The 21,804-nt window shown below is 37.9% G+C and overlaps 1 protein-coding gene across 1 annotated transcript in view; it reads left to right on the top strand.

The window, feature by feature from the left end:
- Positions 1 to 21,804, top strand: part of LOC138694992 (uncharacterized) — a 49,709-nt gene that overhangs the window by 15,141 nt on the left and 12,764 nt on the right. The window contains exons 4-9 of the mRNA XM_069819248.1: positions 453 to 663; positions 3,699 to 3,919; positions 6,916 to 7,105; positions 14,031 to 14,218; positions 16,946 to 17,138; positions 21,266 to 21,481. Of these exons, the coding sequence (XP_069675349.1) occupies positions 453 to 663; positions 3,699 to 3,919; positions 6,916 to 7,105; positions 14,031 to 14,218; positions 16,946 to 17,138; positions 21,266 to 21,481 (1,219 nt within the window). The remainder of the gene's footprint in view (positions 1 to 452; positions 664 to 3,698; positions 3,920 to 6,915; positions 7,106 to 14,030; positions 14,219 to 16,945; positions 17,139 to 21,265; positions 21,482 to 21,804) is intronic.

Here is a 21,804-nt window from a genome sequence, read left to right as displayed (position 1 = left end):
CCCGATCGATCAGCCATGTTGATTCTGTTAGTGACTGCAATTTGATGTGTGTTACGACTTCAATGAGCCTGTCGGTTAAAACTGATTCCACAAGAAAACAACTGCTGGTCAGGTGCGATAATTTGTATAGTTTTGCTTTGTCCTTATGGCTTCAATGTTTCTGTTATTTCTACGATGTACTGTATATTTTATCTAACGTAGGTTAACTACATTGGCCTGGGTGGCGCAGTCGGTAAAGTGATCGAGGTTGCGGATTCGATCCCGGCCCAGGTCGATGGCATTTAACTGTGCTTAAATGCGACAGGCTCATGTCAGTAGATTTACTGGCATGTAAAAGAACTCCTGCGGGACAAAATTCCGGCACACCGGCGACGCTGATATAACCTCGGCAGTTGCGATCTTCATTAAATAAAACATAATTTAATTTAAACGTAACTGCGCTTGTTGTTCAGGTCTGCAAGGGAGACAGAGTCATCGTGGACCTGAAGAACGCGATGCCGGCCAGATCGACAACCATACACTGGCACGGGGTGTTCCAGAGGGGCACGCCTTTTATGGACGGAGTTCCTTCCATTACCCAGTGCTCCATTAACGAGGGACAGTCCTTCCGTTATGACTTTCAGGTGGATAACGAAGGGACACACTTCTGGCATTCACATGACGGTGAGATTAATTGTATCGATATATTTGTGCTAGTAGAATATTAGCTCCAATAAAATCGTATAACTGGTCACCCTACACCATTATCTCCTGGCTTAGTTGTCTCAACGGTTTGATAAAAAATAAATAATTAATAGAAGATACGATTTAATGGAATATGAAGCTATGTGGACCAGGAAAGAGACTGAGAAAGGAGATGGAAGCTTAGAACATCGGATGAGAGATTATGAGAAATTAGGAACAAGCTGGAACATTAGTGTGTGAGATGAGAAATTAGAAGACGAGGTGAGAGACTGATATAGGAGCTGAGATAATATAAAACGAATTAAGTGTTTAGGGTAGAAGAGAATGTGAGGTGAGAAATTAAAAAAATAAGCTGGGAGATAGTGCTATGATAATGTATTATATGTTATATTAGAGTTGGGAAATTAGATAAAGAGATGGTGAATTAAAACAAGAATTAATATGTTAGAAGAGCACAAAGATTAGAGTAACAGTGATTAGAAGAAAAGGGCAAAAGTAATGAGGAATTAAGATATGAGAGATTAGGAATGGGTATATGAAATTGAAATAAGAGATAGCAGACTACGGGAAGAGATGTGAGACAACTAGATAATATGAGAGACTGGGGGAGAATGTGAGAGACTGTGAAAGTTACTAAGAGGCTGTGGAATTAGTTGTGACGCTGCGGGAGTAGGTGAGAGACTGTGGAAGTGGCTGAGGTACTGTGGGTGTAGATGAGAGACTCCGGGAGTAGATGAGAGGTTGCGGAAATAGTTGAGAGGCTGTGGGATTAGGTGAGAGTCTGTGGGAGTAGGTGAGAGTCTGTGGGAGTAGGTGAGAGTCTGTGGGAGTAATTGAGAGACTGCGGAAGTAGGTGAGAGACTGCGAGAGTGAGAGGCTGTGGGAGTAAGTGAGAGTCTGTGGGAGTAATTGAGAGACTGCGGAAGTAAGTGAGAGACTGCGAGAGTGAGAGGATGCGGGAGTAGGTGAGAGGCTGCGAGAGTAGATCAGAGGCTGCGGGAATATGTGAGAGACTATGGGAGTAGATTAGTGGCTGCGGGAGTAGATGAGTGGCTGCGGGTGTAGATGAATTGCTGCGGGAGTAGATGAGAGACTGCGGGAGTAGGTGAGACTGCGGGAGTAAATGAAAGGATGTGGGAATAGATGAGAGGTTACGGGAGTAAATGAGGGTCTGCAGGAGTAGGTGAGAGGCTGCGGAAGTAGGTGAGAGGCTGCGGAAGTAGGTGAGAGACTGCGGAAGTAGGTGAGAGGCTGCGGAAGTAGGTGAGAGGCTGCGGAAGTAGGTGAGAGGCTGCGGAAGTAGGTGAGAGGCTGTGGGAGTAGGTGAGAGTCTGTGGGAGTAATTGAGAGACTGCGGAAGTAGGTGAGAGACTGCGAGAGTGAGAGGCTGCGGGAGTAGGTGAGAGTCTGTGGGAGTAATTGAGAGACTGCGGAAGTAAGTGAGAGACTGCGAGAGTGAGAGGATGCGGGAGTAGGTGAGAGGCTGCGGAATAAATGAGAGGCTGCGAGAGTAGATCAGAGGCTGCGGGAATATGTGAGAGACTATGGGAGTAGATTAGTGGCTGCGGGAGTAGATGAGTGGCTGCGGGTGTAGATGAATTGCTGCGGGAGTAGATGAGAGACTGCGGGAGTAGGTGAGACTGCGGGAGTAAATGAAAGGATGTGGGAATAGAGGAGAGGTTACGGGAGTAGATGAGGGTCTGCAGGAGTAGGTGAGAGGCTGCGGAAGTAGGTGAGAGGCTGCGGAAGTAGGTGAGAGGCTGCGGAAGTAGGTGAGAGACTGCGGAAATAGGTGAGAGGCTGCGGAAGTAGGTGAGAGGCTGCGGAAGTAGGTGAGAGGCTGCGGAAGTAGGTGAGAGTCTGTGGGAGTAATTGAGAGACTGCGGAAGTAGGTGAGAGACTGCGAGAGTGAGAGGCTGCGGGAGTAGGTGAGAGTCTGTGGGAGTAATTGAGAGACTGCGGAAGTAAGTGAGAGACTGCGAGAGTGAGAGGATGCGGGAGTAGGTGAGAGGCTGCGGAATAAATGAGAGGCTGCGAGAGTAGATCAGAGGCTGCGGGAATATGTGAGAGACTATGGGAGTAGATTAGTGGCTGCGGGAGTAGATGAGTGGCTGCGGGTGTAGATGAATTGCTGCGGGAGTAGATGAGAGACTGCGGGAGTAGGTGAGACTGCGGGAGTAAATGAAAGGATGTGGGAATAGAGGAGAGGTTACGGGAGTAGATGAGGGTCTGCAGGAGTAGGTGAGAGGCTGCGGAAGTAGGTGAGAGGCTGCGGAAGTAGGTGAGAGGCTGCGGAAGTAGGTGAGAGACTGCGGAAATAGGTGAGAGGCTGCGGAAGTAGGTGAGAGGCTGCGGAAGTAGGTGAGAGGCTTCGGAAGTAGGTGAGAGACTGCAGAAGTAGGTGAGAGGCTGCGGAAGTAGGTGAGAGGCTGCGGAAGTAGGTGAGAGACTGCAGAAGTAGGTGAGAGGCTGCGGAAGTAGGTGAGAGGCTGCGGAAGTAGGTGAGAGGCTGCGGAAGTAGGTGAGAGGCTGCGGAAGTAGGTGAGAGGCTGCGGAAGTAGGTGAGAGGCTGCGGAAGTAGGTGAGAGGCTGCGGAAGTAGGTGAGAGGCTGCGGAAGTAGGTGAGAGGCTGCGGAAGTAGGTGAGAGGCTGCGGAAGTAGGTGAGAGGCTGCGGAAGTAGGTGAGAGGCTGCGGAAGTAGGTGAGAGGCTGCGGAAGTAGGTGAGGGTCTGTAGGAGTAGGCGAGAGACTGGGTAGATGAGAGGTTGCACAGTTAGGAAAGAAACTACGGAAGGAAATGAGAAACTAGAAAGTGATATGAGATATTAGAGATAATGGAAAAGAAATGCGAAGAAACAGACAAGTATAATGTGAAAAAAGAAAAAAGAACAGAGTTGAAGGAGACAAGAGAGGAAATCAGGCCAGCAATGAACATATTGGAGCAATAATAAATATTATTAGATATTCTAACAAATACATCTAGTTATCATCAATTAATATTTTACATGATTCAGGTTTCCAGAAAATGGACGGCATTTTGGGGAGCATGGTGATTCGTGAGCCCAGGTCGACCGACCCCAACAGCTACCTTTACGACTACGACCTGGCCTCCCACGTAATGCTCATCTCGGACTGGTTTCACGTGAGCGCCGACGACCACTTCCCAGGGCTGAGAACTCACGACGCGGGACAGGACCCTGATGCCTTTCTTATCAACGGACAAGGACGAGATCCGGTAAGTTCACAATTCCATACTTTCCTTTCCTAAAGTTCTCGAGATAGGCTATTTGAAAATAATTGTGCGAAATTAGGTGAATGTAAAGCGTATCTTGTTTATTATGTTATAAAATACAGGCTCTACCAAAAGTTTAAGGACACCCATTCTAAATAGATGCTTCAATCTTGTCCTTATTACGTAAAGCCCTTTGAATTTTATACAGGAACCAAATTTAATGTCTGTGAAAATGAAGGTTTTTTTTTTTTTTTCCTGCAAAACCAATCTCTCTATCTTTCAAACTGTGGATTATATAACAATTTTTCTGTTATGATAACTTATTGAAAAAAATATATTTTTGTAAGAAAGGATTTAATTACTCTACAATGGATGTATTTATATCAACAAATTTTGGGATAGTTAGGTATTATCTCAAGTCACTCTTCCACATTAGGGTAAAGTTGCCTATAACAGTGATACCCTATTCCCGTGAGACTTTTTTGAAACTGAATGTCAGTCAAAGCTTTGCCGTTCGACCATAGCGCCAGAAATCTTTCTCGAAAGATTGCATCATTCGTCTACTTTTGAGACATCGATGAACTTCTTAGCAAGATACCCAATCCTGTGACAATCAGTGGAAAAAAACGTTTCACGTTTACCCTACAAATAATGTCACTTAACGTCCATACTCACTGAATTTCGACCCATTTTCAATTTTTTTTTCAAGGAATAAATGTAATCTTTCCACACCTGTAACAAACTCCACAACTGTTTACTAAAAATGGGAGAATTAAGTTGACTGACAAGTGTGGTTTTGTTTTTTATTTATTTTTAGTTATTTTATAAAGTGATGATTATATGGATGGAGATATGAATGTTAATCGGTTTATTTATTAGTTCCTATATTTGTAATGTCAATGACATTTTTAATCATTAGACCTAATATAATCAGTATTTTATTAGGCTGGGACGGTCGAGGTTTAGTTTCTTACTGTTTAGTTATTTAGTTATTTGTGATGTAAATGGCAGTGGCCGTCCCTTATAAATTTGACGTGAATTTCAAACTCAAGAGAGTTTTAGAAACTGAAAATTTTTCCTAAATAAAAGAAAGAAAAAGTCTGGATTACAATGAGTGTACGAGCTGTCACAAATTTTTAGAATAAAAAGTGATAATTGCACAAGAAACATTTCAAATATGTATAACTCTGTCCCAAAATTGGTTGATCTAAGTACGTTCTTTCTGGAGTAATTAATTTTTTACTACCAAAAATGTACTCTTAAAATAAGTTTTCATAACACAAAAATTGTTATATATTCCACAGTTTGAAAGATAGAGAGATTGGGTTCAAAGTAAAAACTTCATTTTTCACAGGCATTTGTTGTCTAGATATGATATGATATGATATGATATGATATATGATATGATATGATATGATATATGATATGATATGATATGATATATGATATGATATGATATATGATATATGATATATGATATGAGATACGATATGATACATGATACGATAAGATACGATACGATACGATACGATATGATATGATATGATATGATATGATATGATATGATATGATATGATATGATATGATATGATATGATATGATATATGATATGATATGATATGATATGATATGATATGATATGATATGATATGATATGATATGATATGATATGATATGATATGATATGATATGATATGATATGATATGATATATGATACGATACGATATGATATATGATACGATACGATATGATATATGATACGATACGATATGATATATGATATGATATGATATGATATGATATGATATGATATGATATGATATGATATGATATATGATATGATATGATATGATATGATATGATATGATATATGATATGATATATGATATGATATGATATATGATATGGTATAATATGATATATGTGATATATTTATTATAGTTCACAGACAAAAAAGTATACATGCATATAATCATTGAAACCTTACATGCATACTTCATAATTTTTGTTGTCTATATAAAGATCAGTGGCCAGATTCATAGACATTCTTAGCGCGAGCTTCCGGTGGATGATCAACGAACTAACGTTTTTCGTGTTCATAAACCAATGTTAGCGATATATGATATGATATGAATCCTGTACAAGTAATCAGTCGATAGCCAGTACTAGTTTAGCACGCTCGTAGCGCGGGCTAGCAAAATGTCTATGCATAGCACCCCAGGAGTTTCATTCAAGTATTAAGTCAGAAGTGAAACATTACGTTTTAAGAGGTTTCCTTAAAACTTATGGTAGAACCTGTAGATTTCGCTTTCAAAATCTCATAGTGTAAGTCCAATTTAAGATTTTCCCGGCATTTTTCGGGTTTCAATTTTGTTTTAAATACAGAAACATCTAACATTGCAGAGTTAGTACGTGTCGGCTTTAGCATGTGAAAGACAAGAACAAAGAAATCATCTGTCGCATCCGTTATCAAGAACTGTGTCCTGGAAGCCATTACACATTATGTTTCTTGCATCTTAAAAAAGATACAATAAAATAAACAGATAGTAATTCTATAATCTGTCACTCAATTTCTTGTAGAGTAGTACTTAGGAATTTGAAGATTCATTTTACTGTATGAATAAATTTAGCAGAACAACCACAAATCAAAGTATTACAGCCCTGTGCAAGGTTGGCAAATCTGTAGTACTTTGCAGAGAACTGAACTAGGGTCCATTGAAATTGTAACGCAGAATCCTGTCATTCGTACTTAATAAGAAAAGTTATATATTTAAGATCCAGCGATTCGACTTAGATTAATTAGAGATGTAATCGTTATTTATGTTTCACGCTTCCAAATGCTGCATCCTTTGAAAGTATGGACTAGTACGACCATATTTTAACATTTTTTTTTTGTTTGTTTTATCGATCAGATACTTCTGCGGTTTCTCTACAATTTATCCTAAAGATAATATTCTATAGTCTCAATTGAGAATTTCATCCATTTGTCTTGTTTCAGAAATCCACTGAGACGCCGTTGGCGGTGTTCCGGGTATCACATGGAAGGAAGTACCGATTTAGAATCATAGGGGGCACGTGCGGCGTGTGTCCTGTACAGCTGACAATCGAGAGCCACAGCATGACCCTCATCGCCACCGACGGAAACTCTGTAAAGCCCATCCGAATCGATTCTGTGGTACTCTACGCAGGTAGGAGGAATATGAGATACAACATACAAAGATTATGAAATGTGTAACATAAAGAAGTTACAAAATGATATGTGCTTAGGACACAAATTAATAATAATAGTAGTAGTAGTAGTAGTAGTAGTAGTAGTAATAATAATAATCATCATCATCATCATTATCATCATCAACACTTCAAGTTATAGGCATATGTCGTCCGTTCCGGCAGCACAATATTTTACATCAACGTTTTCTAGAACGTCCAATATTTCGGAGTCCTCTTACTTTGTATTTTTTTTTTTTTTTTTTTTTTTTACTATTAGTGGGGTATCTCTCATCACTCATTCTATTATATGATCAGCCCACTGTTGTCTATATTCTATTACGTTTTTTTAAAGATGTTCTACATTTAAATCGCTTCTTTTTTTAATAATTTCAAGGAAAAAATTGTTCCGGGGCCGGGCATCGATCCCGGGACCTTTGGCTGAACGCGCCAACGCTCTGATCAACTGGGCTACCCAGGAATTTCACTCGCTACCGTCTCAATTTTTCCCTTTATATCCACATAAATCGAGAAACCTACGTTGAGTGCATACAAACTCTGTATCACTTTAAATTGAAGAGTCCACTACAAGAATGATGGATGTCTCTTTCTTGTCGAAAATGAACCAAGACTGTCAATGCATAGCTTAAGACATATAGAATGTGCATAGAGAGTTATATGGCATTAACACTGATAGTCATTGTCCAGTAATGATCGGAAAATCACAGTTAAGCTTTGAGCGCTAAGCATTTCAAACTTTCAATTGCTTCTCCTGCAAAATGTATTCCAAATGAATCCATCATTCTTGCAGTGGACTCTTCAATTGTTACGTGTAAGCTGGATTTGCATAATATATACGTTACTGTAGGTACGTTAACAGAAAACACAATTTTAAGTCAAGCAAGTATTGTTGTTTAGGCAGCTGTCCGAAGACAGGTCTGAACCTCAGAAATGATACCACGAAGGCACCAATTATGAGGCAACTAGGCCAGGAGACAATAGAGTAGGGTGGCCAGTTCCTTTCCCCTTTAGAGCAAGTGGACAGCTTCAAATACTTGGGGTGTACTGTAAGCAGTAACATGAGCTGCTGCCAGGAAGTCAAAGGAGGATAGCAATGGCCAAGGAAGCTATTAATAGAAAAAGGAGTATCTTCTGCGGACCTCTGGAGAAAGAACTAAGGAAGAGACTAGTGAAGTTATTTGTTTGGAGTGTGGCATTGTAAAGGGCACAAAAATGGACATAACGACGAAATGAAGAGAAGCGATTAGAAGCATTTGAAATGTGGATATGGAGAATAATGGAGTGTGTGACGTGGACAGACAGAATAAGAAATGAAGTTGTGTAGTATCAGCCAGTCTGATGAACATCTGCCAGTCTGCTTTCGCCACATACTATATATATATATATATATATATATATATATATATATATATATATCGTTAACGGATTCACGCTTACGGAAACTACTAGGAAAAGTTAGAATTCTGACATCTACCGCTCAGTTGTCGCTTGCATTACATCATCGAGGTCAAATCCGGTTTCATTATCGCCCAGACTGTCAGAAAGTTTGATTGCTGTTCCACTTAACACAAATTTTCTGCTTTATGTAACCCAATAATGTCGCACCAGTTGAGGGAGATTAGTGCTATTTTCAGACACTGGTTTTAGTTAGAAATAATTTAAAAATAATTCATAAATTTGCCTTATTCCTGCGGATTGTACTTCGAATCTTGAACAATTACTTCAACCGTTACCCTTCGAGGAGTTAAACTTACTGTCATCCTCTTCATTACCACCACCATCACCATATTCATAAATTTTATTCTAATTTGACCCTGTCGTCATCATCATAGTAATCATTATCATTCTTATCGTTATCATCTTCATTATCTTCGTGATATTTGTCACTGACAATTATCATCGATGTTTTTATCATTACTGTCCATTACTCAGGAGAAGACGAGCGGAAAGAATGTGATCTTCTTGACTATCGCTGCTGATTATTATAAACATCGCTCAGATAAGCATCCCAGTAGCCAGGTTATTACTCGTGCAGGAAACATGAGTAACAATGCGTATGGAAATTAAAGCTAAGTTGAACAGAAGGAGACCTAATGTTTCCGCTTACTGCAGTACAAATATTGGACATGTTGTCTTACGTTATCTGTTCACATCCCTTCCCCCTCAGTCCGCTCTCGTCTTCTCCTGAGTCACCGACAGTACATACCACTGCCGTAGTCAATCTCGTCACTAACGTCCTTTCCTGTATGAATTTGAAAACATCTTCGTGTAGCTCAGGATGTCTTCATCGTCGCTTGAGAAACAAATATCGCCATTCCGTGTTGGCGTCAAGCAAATGTTGCCGTCTGCTACACCGAATTCTCTTGCAGCCTGGCTTTTTCCATGGTTTTCAGCAAAAAGTGTAAGTGTCCCTTCAGACGAAGCCACTTTTAATGGCGCGTTAGTGGCGCTGCGAACGCGCTTCAGTAGCACTGCTAACGGACGACTGTTGGGCCACCAATTTCCTACACCGTCATGGCAGTGTACGGGCTTTATTAGAAAAATATAACGACAGAATAATAGAGAATGACGATGATGATAATAATAATAATAATAATAATAATAATAATAATAATCAAGCTGCGGATTTTAGGCACTAAAACAGTTGAAATAGGCAAAATAGGCATTCAAAATTCTAAAATAGGCATTTAAAAAGGCACTAACAATTATTTCCCATTCTTAATGACTAACACGATTATAGCGTAGCATTACGTAGCATATACATTAGTTTCTATAGGAATGTCATTATGGTAGTCAATAACTAAATATTCCTCCAAATGTTGCAATAAAAACTAACTTATGTTGTAAGAATGTTCTTAAATTGGGAGAAACTCCTCTCCACTTCACATGAAGTGATGGGGCAATAATTCAAGGATCCAATCTCAGCTGGGGACCAAACCAGTGGGAACGCAGTAATGTCAGTGTTATTTCCAATCAGTGCTTCTGATGTCTTTTGCTCTGGCATATCTCCACGATATATTTTACATATTACAGCAGAAAACTCAACTCACAAACTCGCAAAACGAATACACAGTTTAAAACAACTGCCCTAGTCATTGTCAACTATCACCAATGATTAAAGCAGCTTTCGAAAAAAATTTTTTGCTATTGGTTGATTTTAAATTATTGGATTTCTCCGCGTTCTAGTGGCAATAAAACGTAACACACAGATTTATCGATAGTTCTCTGATATCATGCCCTCTGCTGGATAAAAACGAAACCAATTACAGATTCAAAAAGTACCGATAGAATGGTCAATAAATTCAATTATAATGTATAATACGGATATTTAGGCAACTTTTAGGCATTTATAAGCAAATAGGTATTTATTAGTGAAACAGGCAATTATAGGCACTATAGAATTCGCATATAATACTCTCAATGCCTTAAAAAGGATGTGTAACCTAAAAGCTTGGGTCTTCAGTTTAAGTATTAAAATAGGCATATAGGCATAAATCCGCAGCTTAATAATAATAATAATAATAATAATAATAATAATAATAATAATAATAATAATAATGTTTGACTTCATGTTTGGTGCATATTTTATTTAATTTTGAATTCTTAAAAATTAGGCTTAAAGAAAAATATGTTTTATGCCATAGGCTATCGTTCCTCATTTGCGTAATTTTAAATTAATATTTTTATTGCCCTGATGTAAATGATCAAACAAGGATGGAATAGTCCTCAATTCTGCCTTTCTAAAACTAATGGGTGGACTCAAACTCTTCTATTTTTACGTCTATACCTTCCTTCTACGTCCATGTTCAGTGGGAGACTGAAAAATTCTCTGCAACAATTTAGCAGCACCACTACACGCCACTGAACGTGGCCTCGTTTGAGGAGCCCTAACCTTTCGTTTGAAGCTTACTTCATACAATAGGCCTATTCGTTTTTTGTCTTCCATTTACTGAACAAGGACAACTCACTTTGGAGTTTTTACTGTCATTAACAGCAATGCCTACAAGAATACAAAAGCGCGCGACGCGAGGAACGTTGAGGAACGACGAGAAAACGAGGTATATAACCCGAACAGATACAAAACATAAGCAGAATCTAAGCAGAATTTTCGAGTTTTCATAAGAATCTAATGCGCCATCGACTGTAATGCCCACCCCGATTTTAAAGACTAAGCTGAAAAAAGTGCGCATTAGATTCGAGTAAATACGATGTCTTCCGTATCAACACACATAGAACAGGCAACCTTTGGACTATTAACGCTGGAATAAGCAAACTGTATGGAATCGGCGTTTTATATTCAAGCTTTTCTTTACGACGCCATTAGTAATACTGTATAGGCTAAAAATCTGTGAATTTTAAACTACGGACTGATATCGACGTGTAAGTGCCGCGATTACTATCGAAGACCCGAAGTCAATCACACTATACTATTACCTGGTTTAAAATATAGCCTATAAAATACTATATTAATATTATTTTTATTATTATAGCTCCATAAGTCATGTAGGCTCTTCGCTGCTGAAGAAATATTATTGTCAATGGACTATCAGGTGGTTTGCCAATCTGTCTCTACCTCAGTGTATGTTGTCGAAGTATCCGAGCCGTGGTTCCCCAAAGATCGCTTTCCACTCGGAAATTCTTCAGTAACATTGCCATTCGGGGAGCGCTCATGGTATGTAGAAAAAGAATAAATTAAATTATGGTTTATTTAACGACGCTCGCAACTGCAGCGTCGCTGGTGTGCCGGAATTTTGTTCCGCAAGAGTTCTTATATATGCCAGTAAACCTACTGACATGAGCCTGTCGCATTTAAACACACATATATGTCATCGACCTGGGCCGGGATCGAACCCGCAATCTCGAGCACAAAAGGTCAGCGCTGTACCGACTACGTTACCGAGGCCGACTGCTATGCAGATCTTTTTCAACTATTTGCTCTTAATATCTGCCACAATATTTATAAAATATACACTATCTGTCAAAAGTTTTCGATCAGCTATGAAAACAACTATATACTTTATTTCAATGTACAAAAACTAAATAGACCAACAATATAAATATTTTCTCTCTCTAGCATTATGATATGGTAGAATATTCAAAACGAAATCCCTGTTTTAACCACAAATCTATAGTTGTGATAGATGATCGAAAACTTTTGACCGGTAGTGTAGATCTAGGCTATAAATTTTCTTATTCTGTAAAACTTTCCACTCATGACTTACTGGATCCTGTCCTTGACTAAAATATTTTCCTTCAAATGTTCAATACTAAAATTCTCTATCCTTTTTTCATCCTATTTAGTAATTGGCCACTCTTCACATCTATGGTAGACTTCAATAAACTGCTATATCTCACGACTATCGTTTTCATAGCTAAGTCCAAATTAACGTCGAACATTAGATAATACTCTACCTGCTATTAAAATCCCATATTATTTTATTTTCTGAAGTCCGACTAGTGTAATTTGTAGCTAGTGGTAGATGTATGCAATGGAGGGGAAAGGAACTGGCCACTCTATCCCATTATCTTCTGGCCTAGTTGCCTCATAAGTGGTGCCTTCTTGGTATCACTTGTGAGGTTCAGACCTGTCTTCGGACAGCTGATTAAACAAATATTTTATTTCTTCTTACATTGTTTTTTGTTCTTTGAAGAAGAGTTTCGACTTGATTTGTATTGTGAGACATCCGGAAAGCAAATCATGTCCTTCCTGATCATTTAAACCAGTGATGTCAAAGCAAGCGCATTTTTCTGACCTTGAAGTCGTGCGCGGGCAGCAAGCGCTAAGTATGGAAAGAGGAAGGGTTGTGTATATGAATAAGCAACCTGTTGGATTAAGAAAACAATGGTGCACAAACTTCAAACGGAACGTGAAATTTTATGTCGTTAATTTATATGGCTTCTTTCTGTTTAATATTATCTATATTGTCTGTAAAACAAAAGTACTAAGACTGATTTCTTAATATTGCACTTGTGGTTTAAATCTTAATATCATACTAGAGAGTTAAGAAGGAATATTCACTTAAATTCCATAGTAGTATAATTATACTGTATTAAATGAATGAAACACATCGTTCATAAAGAAAGTGATATTCCAAAGAAAGAGATTGAGTATGACATGATAAGTTGGAATTTATATTACAAAAGTAATCAATAAACTAATCAAAACAATATTACAGTACAAAGCAAAGTTACCTAGGTACTGTATCTGTTTTAAGTGTAACTAATATTACATAACAAAACTCTTATCGCATTATGCTTTTAAGGTGGCATTTGTGAGCAACTTCCTATCATCAGAATATTAAATTATTTTCTCGAAATCTGCTGAAGCTATAGAGCTGACATTTTTACAACACATGGGCACGTACCGTATCTTTTGCTTATGATGTAACAGTAGTTGCTTTGTTAATTCATTTCCTTACAAATAATTTCCATGCGAATATTTTCAAAATTTTCAATACACTATCTTCAGTAATACGTAAGCTATATACGGTATATTAGATTTACGAAAACATTCTGTAAGACTACTAAATAAATAGGCCTATACCTGAAAATTTCACTTTTCTATACGAAAAGTTGAAAAAATATTTCTTTTGAATAAAAAAAATGAAACTTGTGAAATGTGAGCATTAAAATTAAAACTTACATTCTTATAATGCACTTATACTTCTCAAGGCAAATCTAAAAATTAACATGGATACAGTTTTAATAAGTTCTATTCCCTTTATCTATTGAATCAGTGCTGGCCATCCCTGAATATAGTTCGACCAAGCGGTATATACCACCTCTTTCGTCTGTCTCTTTCCTTTCAATTGACATGCCTGATTTAAACGAATACAAGACATGCAGAATTAGCTTCAAAGTTGCGTGCCGAATGCTTTGTTCCAGGCGACCGTTTTGATGTCGTGGTAGAAGCGAGCGAGCCCCTCTCTTCCTACTGGATCCATTTGAAGGGTCTGGGACCCTGTGCTGCGGCACGGACTTACCAGCTGGGCATCCTACGCTACATTGGCGACAACTACAATACGCCATTGTCAGCGGATCCAGGCTACGAGGGGTTTCCTACAAATGGACTGGTGAGTTTCCAAGCAAATGGAAATACTGTACTCCAACCACGAGAAAGTCTCCAGGGAATGAAACGAAGCGGGGTGATGCTGTGAATGACTGAAGATGTCATAAGGTCACACACGTGGGTACTCGTATCTCTATTGGCTATCTCTCAAAGCACAAACCATAACACTGATATACAATTTTTTATACTACCTTAGTTACAAAATTAGATCACTGTTAATCTCCTGGTCTTTTAATCCCTCCATACAGGAAATAACATATGCAGGAGACCGCATGATTTTTAACCTGACGTTATAACTCCAATATTATCTATCTACTTCGCTCCAATAGATAACGCAATAGTAAGCACATTCTTTTTACGGTTTATCTCCTGGTTGGAGAACAGTATTTGCCGTCTAATCTCGAATACGCTTTATGAAATACCTCATTATAAATATATGAGACCAACAGACATCCTAACAGGATTTGTCGGGAAACCAGGACGAAAGATCTAAAAACGGGACGTCTGATCATATTATTTTATAACAATATTGTCTGTATAATGCTTTTCTTGTTTAAGTACTATCATTCATTCATTCATTCATTCATTCATTCATTCATTCATTCATTCATTCATTCATTCATTCATCCATAGTGTTCTGCGCAAGGGCAGATCTTTCACTGCAAATCCAGCATTCTCCAGGTCTTTCCTATTTTCTGCCTTCCTCTTTGTCTCCGCAATTGATCCATATATATTAATGTCGTCTATCATCTGATTTCTTCTGCCCCGAACTCTTCTCCCGTTCACCATTCCTTCCAGTGTATCGTACCCACTATAATCGTTGTTAATGTTTTAGGTAGGCCTAATCTGATATTTACTAAATCATCAAATCAAATCAAATAAAAGGATATAAATTAGTGTATTACTGCATCATTTACCACATTTTAAGGTGAAGTATATCAGGCTTTCCATTTTTAAATATATCAACCATCACTATCACCAGCACTACTACTGCTGCTGCTGTTGCTACTGCTACTATTTGTCAATTATTTACTTACAAATGGCTTTTAAAGAACCGGAGGTTCATTGCCGCCTTCACATAAGTCTGCCATCGGTTCCTATCCTGAGCAAAATTAATCCATTCCCTAATATCATACCCCACCTCGCTCAAATCCATTTTAATATTATCCTTATATCTACGTCCCTAAAGGTCTTCTTCCCTCCGGCCTCCCAGCTAACATTCTATATGCATTTCTGGAGTCGCCCATATGTGCTACATGCCCTGTCCATCTCAAACGTCTGGATTTAATGTTTCTAATTATGTCAGGTGAAGAATACAATGCATGAAGTTCTGCGTTGTGTAATTTTCTCAATTACTATTTGTCAGATTGATATTAAATTACTGACTGTTGATTATGTAAAGTTATTAAATCCGAAATTTAAGAGATTGTATTCCTCCTCCTTACGTGAAAAGTAGACTACATATTTTGCCTTTTTGATTCCGTTATGAGATATTGATTAATTCTCTGAGAAGGTATTAGCAAGGTTAATGAAATCCTACTATTGCAAAAAAAAAAAATAGTAGGCCTACTGAGGATAATCGTCATTATATAACCCTATGTAGACCTTTGTTTGTCAGTTCAGGTATTTTGACTATTTATAATCTTTATATATTAGCGGACTTACTAATAAAAACTATTGTACAGACGTTTAACTGTCTTATACTTACACAATGAATAACTCGTTTATAAGTCGTGTGTAAATTCCTTACTAATAATTACTACATATGTCGTGTATAACATTACAGAGTTCTCTATTGCATCCGTTATTTAGCGCTAGTGTGTAGTGATACGTATCGATAGTATAACTGGGCTATCGATCGATTAACACGCTATATTTTGGTCAGAGAGAGCAGCTACATCAATATTATTTTACTCATTCTGTGTTCTTTGGTTTGTTCTTCTGTGGTTATAAGACGACCATAATGATAAAAAGACAATCGATACGAACAACTGTTCGAGGGGCGGCCATTTTTCTCTCTAAATATACAACGCTTAAACGAGGGATTTCGTGCATATTACTGCAAAACAATTCCCATGTGTACAGGCTGTTTATACTGTACATCCATCGCTTATGCATGGTTTATTAGTAACGTTTTCTGTCCTAACTCTGAATAAAACTTGTATAAAAACTATATACGGTTTATTAGTAAGACCGTAGATATTTTAGTCTTTGTACATGATTCCTCAGCAAATTTTGATTTAAGATGTGGCAAACAACATTATAATACTAGGTCGAAATCAAATGAAAATAAGCCTTATTTTAGATTAAACACCCATAATACTTAGTTCTATCTTGGACCTAAATTTTATCAGTTCCCTGAAAATTTAAAATATTTAACTAGTTAAGCTTTTAAAACTAGATTTTACTCATGGTTGGTAAAACATCTTTTTCATTCAATTGATGAATTTTTAAATTTTAATTTTTTTTAATATTGATGTGTAATTTATTTTCAACAATGTACTATGTAGGTCTACTGCTGTTTTTTAAATATTGATCTTGTCAATTGCCTGTATAGTGATTAAAGATAAATAAATGCCATTACTACTACTGCTACTACTACTACTGCTACTGCTACTGCTGCTACTACTACTACTACTACTACTACTACTACTAAACTAAATACAAGAACAACCACCAAGCCATTTCAAAACTGTAGAATTTTTTACTGACGGAGGCAGAGATCTTTCAGGTCCTGAATGCTGCAGACGGACCATGCAGCGGTCACAACAACAGTCTGTGTATCACAAATCTCGTAAGTTCGCGCCCCGTTGAGTCTGAGATGCTGAAGCCATTTGCTGATATCAGTCTGGAGATGCGGTATGGATTCCATACCTTCACAGTGCAAGAACTGTTCCAGACTGGAACCCATCACCGTTATTTTCGTAAGTACGACTAACTTGTTCTAAGCTGAACAAAAACGGCCCATAAGCCATGTAATTTTTATTGTACTGTACCACAACTCATGGTCGCTTCGCTGTTATTTCCGGCGTGACTCCTCCTCTTTGCTTACGCCTTAGGAAGTGAAGGCTCTATTAAGACTATGATCCGTCTCAAGAATCTGTAGAATAGAAAGACGAAACAAGACCTCTGCGCAAGTGGTATGTGGGAGGGCTAGGGCTAATGATCGCTCTGGGGAAGGTGTTGGTTGAACGAAGCTAGCAATCGCTTGCATTGATTGAATCATTTCTATCTGAACTCTGCCACGAGCATCTTAACCTTTAGCGGCCTCGAACTGATGCTGCCCGCAATACACTGCGACAGATAGACTCCGACCCCATACGCGTGAAGTTACTCCACAGAACCCTGGGACGGACCATAGGTAGGTAGTATCGCTCGCCATTTTTGTTCTTTCGTTTGCCGAGCGATCAGACGAGGAATCTATTTGCCACACCATGAAACATTATCATGTCGTAGCGTCTATGATAATAAATCAAACGCACTGTAGTTGAGCAAATAATTGTGCGGCAAATAACGCCAACGAAAGAACAAAATGGCGGGCGATTATATTAAGTATTTATCGAGCCTTAGGAAGTGCATAACGTCATCAGCAGCGATTGACAATACGCAAGCGATTAAATGTAGTCGACCTGCAACGTGATAGGCTGCCGGAAATAAGAGCGACGAAACTATATATGATACATCCCCGTAACTGTGTAGGAGTATATGCAACTTCATATATTTTCGTGACCAAGGTCATGAATTTTATGATGTGTCATTTCAAGTTATTGTTTTATAGCCAGTCCCGTCGCTCTTATTTCCGGCAACCAATCACATTGCAGGTCGGCTACATTTAAACGCGTACGTCTTGTGATTCGCTTGATGATGACGTAATGCATTTCCTAAGGCTCGATAAATACTTAATATAATCGCCCGCCATTTTGGCTCTTTCGTTGGCGTTCGCAGAAAGCACACGAGGACGTTATTTGCCGCTCAATTATTTGCTGAATTACACTGCGTTTGATTTATTATTATTATAGGAGCTATGACATGATAATGTTTAACGGTGTGGCAAACAGCTCCCTCGTCTGGTAGCTCGGCAACGAAAGAACAAAAATGGCGAACGACACTACCTACCTAGACTTTATAGAGTCTTCATTTCCTAAGACGTAAACAAAGAGGAGTCACGCCGGGAATAACAGCGTCGCGACTATAACAAAAATACAACAAATTACAACACTTAAAAATACTTAGTCTCAATACAATATCTTATAAAAGAAGGTTAGCTAGCCGACTCGAAGTAGTGACAAGTGTTTGTAACTCTCAAGAAGAAAGAGGAGCGTAAATGATTGAATTCGTTAAGTTAGCGATGATTATGAAGACAATGACGATAGAAAGAAGAAAAGTAGCCACGAGATTCATTTAAAAATTCAAACACATTCACACTAAATTTCTTACATTTTATAGTTGACTAGTTTAAATGCGCATTAGTACGTAGTTTCACGAAATAATCATAGATGTCGCGATGATCTAGAAGCGTAACAACTGCTCCCAGCGCTCAGAGAGAGAGCCTCTGAGCGAAAGAACCGAGACACGTGTTGTCATTTTACAACTATGTGTAGCACGTGATAGCCATTGTTAAAACTAGTTTTTCCCCACAAACAGAAGTTAAAAAATGCAACAAAACCATTCTCACGGAACTGCACTGTTTTGAAACAAACAAATCGCTATCACGACAATTAAATGCTTGCATGAAGAAATCTAATTTATTATACAGAGTGAATAAAATATCTGGAACCATATATATATATATATATATATATATATATATATATATATATATATTCTTCCATATGGTTGATTTTCGATTACTATAGGTGTTACCACCACTCTACCTTGACACTTTCGATTCTAGTCCTTAGCTATCTCAAAAGCCGCCATTTTGAATGCCATTTAATACTGCGTTTCTTTAAAACAACATGTTCTAGTATATCGTAATATCGTTTAATATTATTAACAGTATGTTTTACTATATCATACTCTGAGCATATTTTCAGAGAGAACATAATATAATTAATACCGCTTTTCTTTCAAACAACACGTTTCGGTATATCATATTCTGAGCAACATTTCGGAGAAAATATCATAATATTGATTTGATTCTGCTTTCCTTCCAAACAGTGTATTTTAGCATATACTGTGAGCATTATTTGTGACATAAAATCATTATGCCGATCATTTCTTTTTTTTTTTTTTTTTTTTTTGTTTTTTTTTTTTTTTTTTTGTTTTTTGAAAGAATATGTTTTGACATATCGTAAGTTCAGAGAAAATATTATATTGTCGTTTAATACTGCTCTCTATTTAAACAATGTGTTTTAGTATAATACCACAGTCTAGTATATACAGTCACGAAGCTTGAGTTTTGAGGGTGCTAGGAACAATAGACAGTGGAGGTACTATTTCGCACTGTCTGTAATGAAGCGATAGTAGCGATCCTAATAGTTAGCAACTATCTATGGATGCAGATTTATTACGTATTGAGCTTCGTGACTGTATATTCTAGACTGTGATAATACTATATTTAATTTCCCTGCTGACTTGTTTTCATCGTAACACCTCTCTCAAGGACGAACTATTTTTAAGTTTGTTTTAGACCTATGCCTGTCTTTATGTTACTTGGTTATCGCACTCTTTAAATAAAATCTTAAGTTCTGCGTACCACCTGTATTTTCAGCGTTCTTACATACAGGAGCAAATAGCATGTGTACCTTCTAAAATATTTGCCGTGCGAATTAACCGCAAATTACTGCATTAACATGACGTTAAGTACTGCCCTTGCGCCATGTTGACACATTACCAAGAATCTCGCTACTTGTGTATGTGCAGCATTTTTATACAGGGACATCACTTTATTTTCACCAACATTTTTAACATTAACCTGGCTATACTCGGAAACTCTGTTGTCCCCTTCCATTACAGGAGTTTGATGTTACTAGTGCAATATGTAAACAAATCATTTTACCAGGTATAGGAGGAGAGAAAAGTAGTGTATCCATTTATGTTGTAGGGGAATACGATATTACGATTTTCAGTTTGATTATCACTTTTACGGAATTTATCAAAATACAGTAGAGTAGTAATTTTTTTTTTTTTTTTCAAAAACTCAACTTTTCAGGCGGCTATGTTCGTTATGTAATGTCTACTTTATTTAGCATATTAATTATTGATGTTAACATACAATATAGAGAGTGCATTTAAATTGAGGGGGTCATAAGTAAAGGGCTGTAAGTGCACTTAAGTTACTTTTGAGAAAATCGGGTTTAAATATTTAAGCTTTCGTAAAATCGGTGAAATTTTTATTTAAATTTTAATGTGTGATGCGATTAAAATATCCCTTTGCCACCTAAAATTTTAGATACTTTAGCTTACACTGGATGCACTTAACTCATGTTATTACAAATGCCACTAGCATTCCTTTGCTTCTAACCACCTCAATTCAAAATATGCTAATCTGAATTTTTAAATAAATTGCTGAAAATGGTTGCCGTTCATTACAATGCAGGTTTCAATTCTTTTATGCATATTATTAAAAACATTTTGAAGCATATTCTCTGAAATTGAATTTATCGTTTCTTGAATATAATTTTTAGTACGATATTATTAATATAGGTTCTTTCTTCTATAGAAAACGCAACCATATTTCTGAAACACACTATACACTGCAGTGTTTACTTCAGTGCTTGAAGACTTCGAATGCAACAGCGGCCGTAAGTTTGTGTGTCTGACGGGAGCAAGGACATTAGTGAAGGGGTGGGATTGAAGTACATTCAGAAATGCAGGTACAATAAAAATGCAAGTAAAAATAAAATGATGTCCCTGTATAATCCTCAACGAGGACGTAACAGGCTAACTCTTGACTTCTTCCACAGCTTAAAACTTCAATGCCAATGTGAACATCTATGGAATACAAGAAATTAAATGAAAAAAGGGGATAGAAGTTTTAAGTAGCAAAGTGCGATATTGAGGTGTTTGTTACTGAGAGATAATAATGACACTTTATTGTTTTTTCCAGAATCAGCAGAGCCTATTCTTTCAGCCACCGTCAATAACATTTCCAACACGTTCCCTCCATCGCCTATCCTCAGCCAAGGAGCTGACATATCTCCGAGTTCTTTCTGTCCCCTGGACTCCAAACAACAACCGAAGTGTAGCAGCGGCTATTGCGAGTGCTTCAGTGTCTTCAGAGTGCCTTTGAACGCTGTGGCTCAGATCCTCCTGGTGGACGTATGTAAGTAACACAGTACAAGATAATTTACAATAACAGTGAAGTACTAAAGTACAGTGCCTTTCGCTGTCGAGTCGCCCGTTGCACGGCGGCCGGCGATAGCAACCGATGATAGCCCAGTTCCCGACAATCGAAAGCAAATCCTCTGCTGCATGGCGGCCGGCGATAGCAATCATTGTTACCCTCCGCACCCAATTCAGTACAAATCAGGGTTGCCAGATGTCCCGATTTGACGGGAATGCCCCGATTTTCATATATAAGTTCCGAGTCCCGCTTCGATTCGAGGTGGGACTCAAAAAGCTCCTCCTGTAGAAAATTAACGTCAT

The sequence above is a fragment of the Periplaneta americana genome, chromosome 1 (genome assembly GCF_040183065.1).
Source record: "Periplaneta americana isolate PAMFEO1 chromosome 1, P.americana_PAMFEO1_priV1, whole genome shotgun sequence".
In the NCBI taxonomy this organism is placed as follows: Eukaryota; Metazoa; Arthropoda; class Insecta; order Blattodea; family Blattidae; genus Periplaneta; species Periplaneta americana.
The sequence above is the reverse complement of the archived record's forward strand: the minus strand, read 5'-3'. Positions and strand labels throughout refer to the sequence as shown.